Source organism: Dreissena polymorpha, chromosome 11 (assembly GCF_020536995.1).
Source record: "Dreissena polymorpha isolate Duluth1 chromosome 11, UMN_Dpol_1.0, whole genome shotgun sequence".
NCBI classification, from domain to species: domain Eukaryota; kingdom Metazoa; phylum Mollusca; class Bivalvia; order Myida; family Dreissenidae; genus Dreissena; species Dreissena polymorpha.
Genome location: NC_068365.1, coordinates 55,651,727 through 55,665,916, shown reverse-complemented (window position 1 = coordinate 55,665,916; position 14,190 = coordinate 55,651,727). Strand labels below are relative to the sequence as shown.

The following is a 14,190-nucleotide window of genomic DNA, read 5'->3' as shown; positions in this document are numbered from 1 at the left end:
ATCACCTAATACACTTATCTGTATTCAACTCTCACCTAGTATTTTCTATATTGCATATTATTTATTATTGACATTATTTTTATCAACTAGGCCCCTCAATCCTGGACTTTGGCCAGGTGTGTCTGCGCTCGATAACCACCAAGAACCTGGAGATTGTGAACAACTTGGACCAGAATGTGCTTGTAGTGGCCGAGGTAGGTGACACACTGGTTTACTTGATGTTTGATTGTCAGTGTTGTGCATTGGTGAAATATTGATATAATATATTAATGTTTATCCAATCTATTGGAGAAATTGATACAATACCATGAATAATGGTTTAGAAGAGATTTATTGTTGATCACCTATAAAACACACCTTTGCTTAAAGTTTGGTGTATTTGCCATTAACAATGAAGTGTTAAATGTTAAACAAGTTTTTCCATAAGAAACGCTACCAGGGCTATCATTAGGACCCGAAAGGCATGTATGTTGCCCTGCTATTTCAATATTAAATAATGTCCACTTCAATTCTAGCTTGGCTTAAAAAATATTACAATTTCACTGCTTATTTGGGAAATCATCCCCCTACTTAATTTAACAAAACCCCTGATACTGTGTAAGAGTTTTATTATTGATAGAGGGAAAGGCATAGCCTTCTTTTATAGGTATAATCAATCTACAAAACTGAGGAAGGGGAAAAGATTGTCCTAGTTATATTAAAAAAATGGGGAGAACGGTAAAATGTTAAAGAAATTCACTTTGACAGAGGCTCTGCTTAAGAAGAAAAAAAAACACCTTGCTAATGCATGTTATGTTGCAGATTGACTGCCGGGAGCTGCGCCAGAGCAGCCCCCTCTCTCAGGTGGTGCCCCCCAAGTCTAAGGCCTTCATCCCCATCATCTTTGAGTCCAACCAGAAACAGAAGTTCCAAAGGTGAGAGGGTGCATGACTCAACAGTGCACATTTATATTTTAGAAAAATAAATAAATTATTAATGTTTTGGTTTCTTGCAGCTTTTTAAAATACTGGTTTTGTATTTCATATTTTACCAAGATATACGTGCTCAACTTTGTTTAAACAAAAAAGGACAATTACTATTTTAAAACAACTTCTTAACAACACAGAAAAAAATACCTGAACAATCAGAAAATATAGTTGCGCATATTCCTTTACAATCACTTCATTTTGGGAATTGAAATAATTTCCAGGTCAGTGTCCTACACTGTTAATAACTTCCACAAGCACCATGTGACTGTACTGGCGGAGGTGGTGCCTGTAGCCCTTGAACTGTCCACAGAGGAGCTTGTGCTGAAACCTTCCTTTGGATTGCCTTCTGATGCAGGTATTATGTAATCCTCAATCTGGGATAATTGGGCTTAATTCATGTGCGTAAATTGTCATTTCAGATTAGCCTGTGAAGCCCCCACAGGCTAATCAAGGACAACACTTTCCGCCATTATGGAATTGTTATGCCCCTGGATCGAATGATCGGGGGTATATTGTTTTTGGCCTGTCTGTCTGTCATTGTATGTGTGAGTCCAAATACTTAACCTTGGTCATAACTTTTGAAATATTGAAGATAGCAACTTGATATTTGGCATGCATGTGTATCTCATGGAGCTGCACATTTTGAGTGGTGCAAGGTCAAGGTAATCCTTCAAGGTCAAAGGTAAAATATATGGCTTCAAAGCGGCGTAGTAAGGGGGCATCACAAACACAGCTCTTGTTTGTTTTCTTCTAAAGGATAAACCAGTCTAGGCGGAAAGTGTCCTCCCAGATTAGCATGTGGGTGTTACACAGGCTAATCTGGAACAACACTTTACGCACATACATTAAGCCTAGTTTAATCAGAACAAGGCTCATGTGGGTGATTGACTTGTCTCTTCATGCTTAATTATGTCCCCTCCCCTTCATCTCTTTGAAAAAGTGCATTTTTATTACAATGCACATGTTCATTGGTGCAAGTTAGTGGGAGGGAAGGTGGGGCATGCATGTTCTGCAAGCATCTTTTGTTGGGCAATTGAGTGCAACTTGGCTTTCAATTTTCTATCAATTATCTTTTCATTTTAATCCACTATCTTTTAAGTTTCTGAGATAGGTAAAGTATAATCTCTTTTTTGGTTTCAATCCCCATGTTGATCATTTGTGAATAATTCTTATTCAAAGTCCCCAAACACTTAAATACACTGAAGGCATATCCATATGTATCGCAGTGTTTTTTCTGTTGATAACCATTGTCGCCAATTGCGAGACATTTTAAAATATGGCAACACTTTTCAAAAGTGGTGATTTAAAAAATAATCGCCTGCAAATCCTATATGAAAAATCTTTAACAAGTCAAAAGCAAACGTCTGAATGTAAGCGGCTAAAATAAACGGACAAGAGTCTGTAAAATATTTTGATTTATGAACATAACTGTAAGAGAACAACAGGTTAGAGTGCACAACTGAAACCTCTGAAGTGTGTAAGTGTTACAGATTTTTTTTTTTTAATGTAATTGACTTCAATGTTTGATTGGAGTAATTATCGGATCAAAGTCACTGTGTATGATATGGAGCAATAAATTAATACTGTTATTGGGACAAACCTTCACAAAGACCTCTAATTAGAATGATGTTTAGTTTTGGAAACAGAAGCAACCTAAAATATTAAAATTCCAAAATCAGACTATGACAAATGTTATTATTTAAATATGAAAGTGTTAATTGGGATTGAGATCTTTTATGTTCAGATGTATAATATGTCTTTTTTTCAGACGTTCATTTGTGTGGTACAATTTTTTTTATATAAGTTTGAGACAGTTATACAGCATTATGTTGCATTGATGTTTGCATGATCTTTGATGATTTTTGTTTTTTGTGTTGTTCTTCATGTGCAATGAATGTTATTTATGATATAAAAATAATGTTCATTGTGCCTTAAAAAGTTTCTTCTTGTGCATTATATAACTTTGACTTGTATACAATTAATGTAATACAGTATATGAAATGGTTATTTATTCAATAAGAACGGGATAAAGTTGCATAAAACAGTTTTCATGTCGCAAAATAGTGGCAACAACAGTTAAGGGGGGCCATTGAATCCCTGACTTGACATCAGATCTGTCAATATCAATGATAATGTGTCTGTGTGAGCATTTTGTGAAGTCAACACATGTAAGCCCTTTACCACTCAGATACGCGCACATTTTGTGTAATTATCAATCCCATGTTAGCCTTTTACCACTCAAATATGTGCATATTTTGTGTACTTTTAACATGTAAGCCCTTTACCACTCAGATATGCACTTTGACATGTTTCTAGGCCCTAAAAAATTCAAATTGAATTATGACCTTTCTCACTTGATTCAAATTTTAAAAGCTTGATTATCAACCCACAAATATTGATGATCAACAAACAGCATAAAACCTGAAGAGACTGCGAGTTACTTGCAGGCTGTTCTGGTTGCATGCTGTTTGCATATAGCATTTTTCATTTTGATTCTGAGAGGGGAAAGGGTTGATATTGTTTAGAGCCATCTTTTCTAACAGAGAGCACTAAAATCTCAGGACATATTAGCCGTGCTCTGTGAAAAAAGGGTTAAACGCATGTGCGTAAAGGGTCATCCCACATAAGCCTGTGCAGCACTGGCTGATCAGGAACAACACTTTTTGTCTAAACTTGATTTTTATTAAGGTAGCGCACCCCTAATGATTTCCCGCGATTTCTTCGAAGGTTGAAGAGCCTAATATTAGGTGCCGTAGCCTAGTGGTTAAGGCGATAGACTAAATCTTTTGGGATATTCCCACGCAGGTTCGAATCCTGACGATGACGTATACTTTTTTGCGACTTGTTTTATTTCTTTTCTAACGTAATTTGATTTAATATGGCATATAAGCTATGTTTATTGTTAAATATGTAGCAATTTGTATGCACATTCTTCAATTTTTAAAATTAAAACAATGTTATGGCTAACTTGGGTGATTTACTGCTGAAAATACGAACCATGCATGTTGCATTTTTATTTTTATTTCAAAAAGTAAACGGTAAATCTGTCTATTTTTTGGTATTTTTGCTGTATATAGTGTATCTATAAAAACTAAGCTCAAAATATTACTAAAATGATACTATTTTGAATTTTATGACACTTTGTTTTCAACCAACCCAATTTCTACTTGCCTGAAATTTCTTAAATTTCATGGGGCTCTTCCATAGACAACAAGTTACCGGGTATACAAAATAAATGTCTGTAAAAGAAAACTTTGTTCATCTTGTTTAAACTTTAAACACCTTTACTGCATCTGTACACAATCTGCATGCCTATATTTGGAAATCTGGGTGAATTATGGAACTTTCATATACCCCAGGGATGCACATAAACTGGACAAAATCAGTGTGTAGGGGTGGTTTTGAAAAAATCAGTATATTTTTATAAAAAGCATGGAAAGACTACCTAAAAATGTGCATGTAGTTCAGTAAAAAGATGCTGATTAAGAAAATAATAGATTAGATTAGATTTGGATAGGTGCCCATTACAGGTGCGCTACCTTAACTCTTCCAGTGCTGGAACCGAATTTTGAAGGCCTTTGCAAACAGTTTGGATCCAGATGAGACGCCACAAAACGTGGTGTCTCATCAGGATCCAAACTGTTTGCTATTCTGATAGTATTCTTTGAAAAAAAATCGAAGAAAATGCTAATTTTAGAAATTCAGCAGACGACATTTTAGCAGATGACAAATTTCCCAGCATGCAAAGGGTTAAGAAGAGTCTACCTTTGAATGAAAAATACAATAAAAGCGGAAAGTGTCTCCTCTGATTAGCCTGTGCATACTGAACAGGTTAATCTGGAATGACACTTTACACACATGAATTTAACCCTTTGCATGCTGGGAAATTTGTCGTCTGCTAAAATGTCGTCTGCTGAATTTCTATTATAAGCATTTTTTTCGATATTTTTCAAAGAATACTATCATAATAGCAAACAGTTTGGATCCAGATGAGACGCCACGTTCTGTGGCGTCTCATCTGGATCCAAACTGTTTGCAAAGGCCTTCAAAACTCGGTTCCCGCACTGAAAGGGTTAACCCCCTTTACCCACAGCATGATTTATATCTGACTTGCAGGTTTCCGTGGCATCATTACCCTGTACAACAAGCTGAACTACCAGGCAGAGTTTACGTGGGCCCCTAACCTGGGAGAGAAGGGGACTGCGTTCTCCATCCGGCCTGCCACAGGGGTTGTGGACCCCTTTAAGGACCTGGACTGCGAGGTAGTGTGGCACCCCTCGTACCTGGCCCCCGAGGACGGCTCCTTCTCTCTCATGATCCACAGCGGGAACACACTGCAACTCAAGTGCCGGGCTGAGGTACGTAGACAGGGGGCTGTTCAGTTGTTATTATTTGAGCCTTGTTCTGGAAAAACTAGGCTTAATGCATATGCGTAAAGTGTTAGTCTCAAATTAGCCTGTTCAGTTTGCTCAGGCTTAGGACTACCCTTTCCCCTTTTATAGACTTTTTATGCCCCCGGATCGATAGATCGGGGATATATTGTTTTTGGCCTGTCTTTCTGTCTGTCATTCTGTCCCAAAACTTTACTAAACAGTAAAGTTTTGCAATAACTTTTGAAATATTAAACATAGCAACTTGATATTTAGCATGCATGTATATCTCATGGTAGGGCTGCAACGAATCCAAAAATTTTGTTCGGATCCGAATCCAAATATGGTTTCTTGCAGTTTTTCTGATCCGGATCCCTCAGATAAGAGAAAATTAAAATTTGATGTCTAAATTAAAGAAATCTATGTTTTAGAAGTATAATTTGACTAAAAAACATTTAACATTTATTAACAAAAAACATAACAAATTTCTCGTTTAACATTGTAGCAATGTCAAAATAAAACGAAACCTTAACACTTATTCACTTAATAGTTTGCTGGTTAACATACACTTATCACTGTTCATACAGTTTGATGTTTGTTTTCCAAAAAATTAACATATCAACATTGTCCGGGTCGAGGCAAGCCCTGTGAGCAATAACGAGGTCTCCTTCTGTGGCGAAGATTCTCTCACTAGGCACTGAGGCTCCTTGCAACACAAGATAGCATTTAAACTAATTATATGACGAAATATGCTTTCAAGACAATACATTATGCTGGAACACAATTTGACAGGTCGCGAAATTATGCAAAATTTACCTGAATAACATTGCAGCCCTTCTGGATGATCTGGATCCACTATCGTTGTTTTTAATACAACTCAGAAAGACAATAAGGATTGAAAACTTACTTATTGCCCTTAGGAATTGCATTGGTAATGTGTAAATCCTCCATGATTTCGATGGAAATGCATGAAAACAGCGCTAGGTTACATACAACTATGAAAATAAAAATTCGGAACCGAAATATCCAGGGGTGGATCTGTACCCGCGAATCTTATGTTGGATCCGATATCATCGAATATTTCGGGTACCCGTTGCAGCCCTATCTCATGGAGCTGCACATTTTGAGTGGTGAAAGGTCAAGGTCATCCTTCAAGGTCAAAGGTCAAAATAATTCTGTCCCAAAACTTTTATGTACAGTAAAGTTTTGCAATAACTTTTTAAATATTGAACATAGCAACTTCATATTTGGCATGCATGTGTATCTCATGGAGCTGCACTTTTTGAGTGGTGAAAGGTCAAGGTCAAGGTCATCCTTCAAGGTCAAAGGTCAACAAAAAAAGCGGCGCATTAGGGGGCATTGTGTTTCTGAAAAACACATCTCTTGTTGTTTAAAGAAATTCTCTTCTAAACAAAAATCCTCTTCACTTGGAAAGTGTTGTCCCTGATTTGATTAAATCCCTTTTTCAGAGAGTGGGGCTAAAATATGTTTTAGGAGGAATATAATTGAAAAATACAATATATAATTATATATCTAAGTACCACTAGTAGTGGTATTCGTTTACCTGACTCATCCTTATTCCTTATTCAGCTGGGTCCGACCCATGTCCAGTTTGTGGAGAGGCGTATCATGTTTGGTCAGGTGCCTGTCAATCTGTGCACGACCCGCACTGTGCTGTTGGCCAACACAGGACATAACCACGCATACTTTCAGGTATGTAAGCAATACTAGGGTCTTGGATTATAAAAGGTGTTACTGCTTGCACGTTATTCCAAATGTTTTGTATACTATTTTTACATGTTATTGTTATATCATCTGATCTTTGTCTGTGGTCCTGTCTGGGACGTAGGATGCCGACCAGCTTCCTCCATGGATCTTGGTTCTGAGCAAGTCTCTCCAGCTGTCCTCACATCTTGTCCATTTTTATTGTTTGCTCTATATTCATTATTATTTGCCAAAATATGGTTGACAAATTATTATCACAGTCCCTCATATGGGTTTTGCAGAGGGTTTTGTAGTTTTTTGTGTTTTTTTTAATGGCTGATGTCCATACTAGTAAAATGCAGACTGAGGTTTAGACTGCGTTTCACAAACTTTCTTAAGTTGTACTTAAATAGAAATTTCAAATTAAGTGTTTGTTTGAAGCCAATAGATTTTGTTTACCAAATGAAACATCTCAACTGTATTTTCATAACTTACTTAATATCATTGTAGAATGCCCTATTTATCAAATGATACCAAAGTTAACAAATTCTATAAATTCATGGAGTGGTATGTGTGCCCTTAAAAGATAAGTGAATACGTTTCATGGTCAGAATTCAGCACTCCATTCATAGACTTCAAAATTGGACATTGCCTCATGAAAAAAACACTTTTGCATTGGTTAGTATGATTGGTTGCAATTTTTATTTTGTTCCCAATAAGTCATGTTTAATAATAATTCAAAAATTGTTAATACAAGGTTAAGTTCAAATTAAGTAACCAATTTAGAACAGATATATTCCTACACTGCTCTTTAGTATTAGGCTTGACATCTAAGAATTAGATAGCTACTAAATAAAAATAGAGCCTTTCATTTTGGGAAATAATTTAACAATAAAAAGGAAGAAATTTGTAAAAAAAATGTGAAATTGCTTGAATTTAAAGAAAATCTCGTTAGGGGAGGGGCTTTATTAAACCCCTGGCCAAGAAGAAAGAGCCCTATCAGTTAAGAAGCACATTATAAATAAGTCGCAATTTGGGAAAACAGGGCTTAATGCAAGTTTGTAAACTGCCATCCCAGATTAGCCTGTGCCATCTCTGGGATAACGGGGCTGGGAAAATATTTATGTGGATATAATTGCATTGAATGAAAAATAATACAAGTGGGAACCCCTGTGATGCTTAAAAAAAGTTGTTCAGAACTGAACTTACTGTGGACAACATTAGAACTGAGGGGTTTCTCTTACAAAATTGAACCCTTGAAGGGAGTCTTGGAGTCATTTAGTTGGTTGATCTGTTTGTTTGTTGTTCAGTTTGTCCAAAATCTTTGTGGAGGGAACTTCAACATTTTTCCATTTAATAAATCAAAACTTACCACATGTCATCGCCATGAAGTGTAGATGTGTAAGATGCTTGTTTTCTTCAAGGGTGATCCGCACATTCCCTATTTATTTGTCATTATTCATAGCGGACATAGTGGTGCGGGGGTTTAAGTTATTAATGTATGGTAGCTATAACTTGTTTTTGGAGCTTTAAACAAGTTCAGTATTAAGCTCGCTCTTATAATGGTGACTCTTCCTCATATTTATGAATTTCATAGAAGACTCATATTCTTTGAATGCACCAGAGTTAAAGTTTGAGAGAAAGTTGCCAACTGGCAGCCTCGTGTAGATCTTGACAAGGACAGACAAGAACAAACAAATATATTTTCAACTATACTTGTATTACAATACATGTTATGTAGTGGCTACAAGGTTTTTAATAGGGTTTATAGGACCAATCACCCTTCACTTTTGTGAGCATGTTTTTAGAGAGGGGTCTATCCTATCACATTGTGCCTATAAAATTCAGTTTAGTAGGGTTTATTGGATACAAGTACACATCACTATCCCAATGTGAGCGCTAAGTGCTTTCTGCACAGGCTTATAAGGGATGACACTTTTCGCCTTGACTTCAAACTGCACGAGTTAATCTGGGACAACACTTTACAAACATGCATTAAGCCCCGTTTTCCCAGAGCACAGCTCAAATATACGATATAAATACTGGTGATATATGTAGGTGAATGATCCCAACCCATTCCCGGGTCTACAAGTGAGTCCCATACATGGGGTGGTGCCGGTTGGAGGTAATGCTGAGCTGCAGGTAAAGCTGACGCCAGACGCCATCCTAAAGTTTGACACGCGTGTCCAGGTTGCGATCAAGGGAGGCAAAAACCTGGAGCTCCGTATGGGAGGGACTGTGGAGCCACCTACTGTTGACATAGACCTGGTGAATATCCGTCTTTTGTAGTTGCGATAATCAAACTTTCAGCTATTGACCATGAGCAACTGGTTAAGGCTTTTTTCATGTAAACTCACCACCTCGAATCCAGGCAGTCCTTTAATTGGTTATATGAGTCACATAAAAAAATTCTGGCATTAATAAACACACAAATATCATAAATATCGTAAGTATGTCCCTTTTTTGCAAATTAAAACATCCTACTTCCTATGGTGTGCTTGCAGAATAATTATTGTTAACCAAGTTTCAAACACGGCAAGTTTTCACAGAATGTCTATGTTTTTTAAATGGAAAACGCAGAGATATTCTGAATTTGAAAAATTTGAAAATATGTTTATTTAACCCACATATTCTACTCGAAGAAAAACTGCTACAATTTTTTGCATGCGGTGTGTTAACACCATGTACCATTATACCTCAAGCAGCGATAATACTATCATAAGAATATGATAATAATATGATGTTTTCTAATTAAAATATAACACTGTTATGCACTACAAACTGTCAGTTGCCAGCATAAGACCAGACCATTGGGTGAAAAAAAGTAGTGCAGCATAAACTTTTAATTTCTTTTGTATAACAGTCAAATCAAAACTTCCTCTTTTGGTTTGATTTTTATCAAGTTGTTGTTTTGAGCAGTTCTCCATAAAAGACATGCAATGTGCTCTCCATTGGCAACAGGTATTGTTTTTGTTACCATGTATAAGTTGATTTACTTGATTTTATAGACAATCATGTGATTTACTTTTTTACATGGTTTTTGCCAAAACCACTAAGAGGATTAATCTGTACGTATGTACTCATAATAAAAGCTTAAAGCATTCAAGAAGAACTAGGGACATGTGATCGGTCTTATTTAACCTAATATTGGATCTTTTGAGGAAATATTTTATCAGATATGTTTGATGTATTTGAGACAAACCATGAAAATGGTGTTGCAGATACATTTTTGTGGTTCAGGGGGTAATGTCCAGTGATAAGACTATTCGTTTGGTAAATGAATTTAAAGGATAAATGTTCTTTGATTGTAAACTTTATTTATTTTCTTAAGACCTTAAGGATGAGAGGCATATCACGAATAAACATTTAAAATAACAATCTGATGTCATAATTGTTCAGTTTTTTTTTCTCAATTGCTCTCAAAATGCTGTATTTTTATTTTCATTCAATAGCTTTTGATTGCCCATGTGCATATTATTTCTGTATATCATATGTTTATCTTGATAATGTGACACATATATGGATATTGATTTTATCTTCTCACGTCAAATGATATTAAAATGTTTAAAAAGACAATATGAGCCGCATCATGAGAAATGGGTGTTATATCAGATGTTGCCAGCGTAGCTCCAGACCAGACTTCCTCTTAACGCGCAGTCTAGCAAAGAGCTAGGTTGTCGCCAATAAACTGACACAAATTTCATGGTCATATTAGCGGACAGAGTAACTCTTGACCAGACTGCACGGATGTACAGGCTGGTCTGGACATAAGCTTGCCCCATAATTATGTCATAAGACCCATGTTTGCATGACCCACCTGATATAACATTAAAAAGAACAACACTGTAGACTGCTGTTGTGTCTGTAATTGCCTGTTGTTACTTTGCAGCCCTCATTCAATTTTGGAGGGGTGTTTTGTGGTTCAGGGTCAACACTTCCATTCAAAATGACCAACAAGGTATGTGATCTGTGTCAGGTTCTTTTTGGCTGTGTCACACATTTTGTAACCCAAATCATTGGGAACACAATTTTCATTTGTATTATTAAGTAAAGGAAATAATTCTGGTTAGTTTTTCAAACTTGCTCTTCTAACAGATGAAATTTCAACTAAAATGTATGCCAGTGAATCTGCTTTCAACACATTTACATATGCTCATGCAAACTTTGCCAGTAGATTAAGAAGTCAGTTTTGCTGCTTTCAGATGACCACAAAAGCAAAACTGGAGTTTGACCTGTCCAGATACAAGGACTTTACCCTCAACTTCCCAGGATTCCAGACTCAAGGTAACCATATCATCATATTATTTGCAGCTGCTGTAATTTTTCTGATCTTAGATCATTCACTATCGATGTTCATGTTCGTAATTTAATCATTTTTGTCACTGAAAATCCGAATCTATTAGCTTAAACGGAACCGAATGAAATTCTGAATTCACATTCCCAATCTCTTTTACATCTGACTTGTAAATCATGTTTCCTATCTCTTTTACATCTGACTTGTAAATCACATGCCCTATCTCTTTTACATCTGACTTGTAAATCACGTTTCCTATCTCTTTTACATCTGACTTGTAAATCACATTCCCTATCTCTTTTACATCTTACTTGTAAATCACATTCCTATCTCTTTTACATCTGACTTGTAAATCATGTTCCCTATCTCTTTTACATCTGACTTGTAAATCACGTTCCCTATCTCTTTTACATCTGACTTGTAAATCACGTTCCCTATCTCTTTTACATCTGACTTGTACCGTAATTACTCTATGTTTTCGGACGCTTAAAAATTATTTTTTTTTCGTGTCCGAAAACTTAGATACGAAAAAATATTCACAAAATACAGGTGTCCGAAAACTTAGAGTCGAAAATTGAAGTGTCCGAAATAGCGTCAATTGTATCAACGACTACGGGTAATAGCACGCGCTTGTAAGATACCATGCCGTATAGTATAAATTACAGTTATATGTGTTTGGACTGCATTTTAAATAATTTTAAATGCTTAATTTATTTGACAGATCGTTACAACAAGGTTGTACTTTGACCAACGAGTTCAAAGATGAGCATGTGATGTACCGATACTCGCTAGTATGAACCTGTAATTTACGCAAAAAAAAACAACAATGAATTCTTTGTTTGTTCATTTCCGATAGTTGTTGTCTTACACCTTCCATTGTTCGTAAAACTTGCAATAGGGAGCATCACACTTTGAAGCGTTTAATATTTGTCAGTCATTTTACTGAGAAGCTGAAGTACCATTGCGGTAGATAATAGCACAGTTCTGCTGTGACGTCACTAATTGCTAAGCTGACCGATACATAGGTCACGTGGTTTAACCACAAAGGATTCACTCATGTGGATTCACTCATGTTAATTGGCGCTACCCCTGGTAATTGTCGTAACGCTTATGCTATCGGGCGAAACCATTGATTCATACCGGTTTACAAGGTTATTTACCCTATAACGCAAAAGTAATAGTCCGTTGCCCTCAGGCATGCACTTGTCATGTTTTATGATGTTAATCTGGTTGTAAAACCCCATGATTGAAGTGTCATTAGATATCGAAAACAGGACCGAAATTTGGTAAAATAGCGCTGTAAAATAGACTGTCCGAAAACTTAGAGACATTAATTATGGACGAAAACTCTTATGTCCGAAACTTAATTATTTTTGCTAAAAAACGGGGTGTCCGAAAACTTAGAGTGTCCGAAAACATAGAGTAATTACGGTAAATCATGTTCCCTATCTCTTTTACATCTGACTTGTAAATCATGTTCCCTATCTCTTTTACATCTGACTTGTAAATCATGTTCCCTATCTCTTTTACATCTGACTTGTAAATCACATTCCCTATCTCTTTTACATCTGACTTGTAAATCATGTTCCCTATCTCTTTTACATCTGACTTGTAAATCACATTCCCTATCTCTTTTACATCTGACTTGTAAATCATGTTCCCTATCTCTTTTACATCTGACTTGTAAATCACATTCCCTATCTCTTTTACATCTGACTTGTAAATCACATTCCCTATCTCTTTTACATCTGACTTGTAAATCACGTTCCCTATCTCTTTTACATCTGACTGGTTCACACCATGGTATGTGTTTGTGTTTCAGAGGACTACACGTTCCAGGTGTTGAACCCGGGCATGTTCTCTGTGACCTTGAACCCTGAGGAGGTCGTAGAGGGGGAGCTGATCTTCATGCCAACAGAGGTAGGCGGCCAGGTTTTATACCATCCTTACAGTGGCTTTGACCTAGGGGTGTTTCTTACTTTATAGCATATTGTCTTTCTACTAATGTTTTTGATGGAAAGTACAAGCACACATTTTACTGTCATACAAAACTTTGTTATTTACTTTTCCATTAGTGAAGTTAATGTAATATTTTAGATAATTGAAGAAAAAAACATGGGTGTAATTACAATGAAAATAAATCATGTACACATTACAAACATTTTTTTTGCCCCAATAGTTAACGTATTTATTGTTAATAGTTAAAGTGTGTCAACATTTATGTAAATGACTGTTATACAACACAAATTGTCCATGGGCAGGTGGCAGCCTATGACTTCACACTGCCTGTGATCATCAACCACACAGGGGCCCCCTCCCCGGCCCCTACCCCCTTCCCACCGACCCCGGCCCCCTCAAACAAGAACTCCCTGCAGCACATCATCAACCCCAAGCCCCAGCCCTTCACCGTGGATACCCCAAGGAAGCATGTGATTGCAACGGCCCTACGCCAGCCCCTACAACTCTCAACTAACAAGATAGAGTTGTTCGCCCCTGCCAGCTTCCATGATGTCTCCATACAGTCCGGTCAGATGCAGTCTAAGGTGGGTTTTGTCTTTTTGTTTCTGGAAATTTCATTATCTAGACCCGTATTCACATCTGATTCTTAGACTTAAGTCATATAATAAAGAATATCCTGAAGACTGTTAAGTGCTATAACTAATTGAAGGTGAAGTCTAGCATGCCAGTGAATGCCTGTAATTATATAATTGTTCATTGAGAACAAGATGTTTATCAAATGAGTCGCAATCTGAGAAAACTGGGCATAATGCATGTGCGCAAAGTGTTGTCCCAGATTAGCCTGTGAACTCCGCACAGGCTAATCAGGGAAGACACTTTCTGCCTAAATTGGATT

The 14,190-nt window shown here is 36.7% G+C and overlaps 1 protein-coding gene across 6 annotated transcripts in view; it reads left to right on the top strand.

Annotated features, from left to right (window-relative positions):
• The window catches only part of LOC127851145 (cilia- and flagella-associated protein 47-like), a 68,375-nt gene that overhangs the window by 12,148 nt on the left and 42,037 nt on the right, over positions 1-14,190 (top strand). For 3 of the 6 annotated variants that reach the window (XM_052384727.1, XM_052384726.1, XM_052384724.1), the window contains exons 13-23: positions 91-194; positions 802-914; positions 1,190-1,323; positions 2,737-2,751; positions 5,085-5,326; positions 6,929-7,051; positions 9,101-9,310; positions 10,932-11,000; positions 11,245-11,326; positions 13,159-13,256; positions 13,598-13,879. In XM_052384727.1, the coding sequence (XP_052240687.1) occupies positions 91-194; positions 802-914; positions 1,190-1,323; positions 2,737-2,751; positions 5,085-5,326; positions 6,929-7,051; positions 9,101-9,310; positions 10,932-11,000; positions 11,245-11,326; positions 13,159-13,256; positions 13,598-13,879 (1,472 nt within the window). The remainder of the gene's footprint in view (positions 1-90; positions 195-801; positions 915-1,189; positions 1,324-2,736; positions 2,752-5,084; positions 5,327-6,928; positions 7,052-9,100; positions 9,311-10,931; positions 11,001-11,244; positions 11,327-13,158; positions 13,257-13,597; positions 13,880-14,190) is intronic. The other 3 variants (XM_052384729.1, XM_052384725.1, XM_052384728.1) reach the window with 2 other exon arrangements.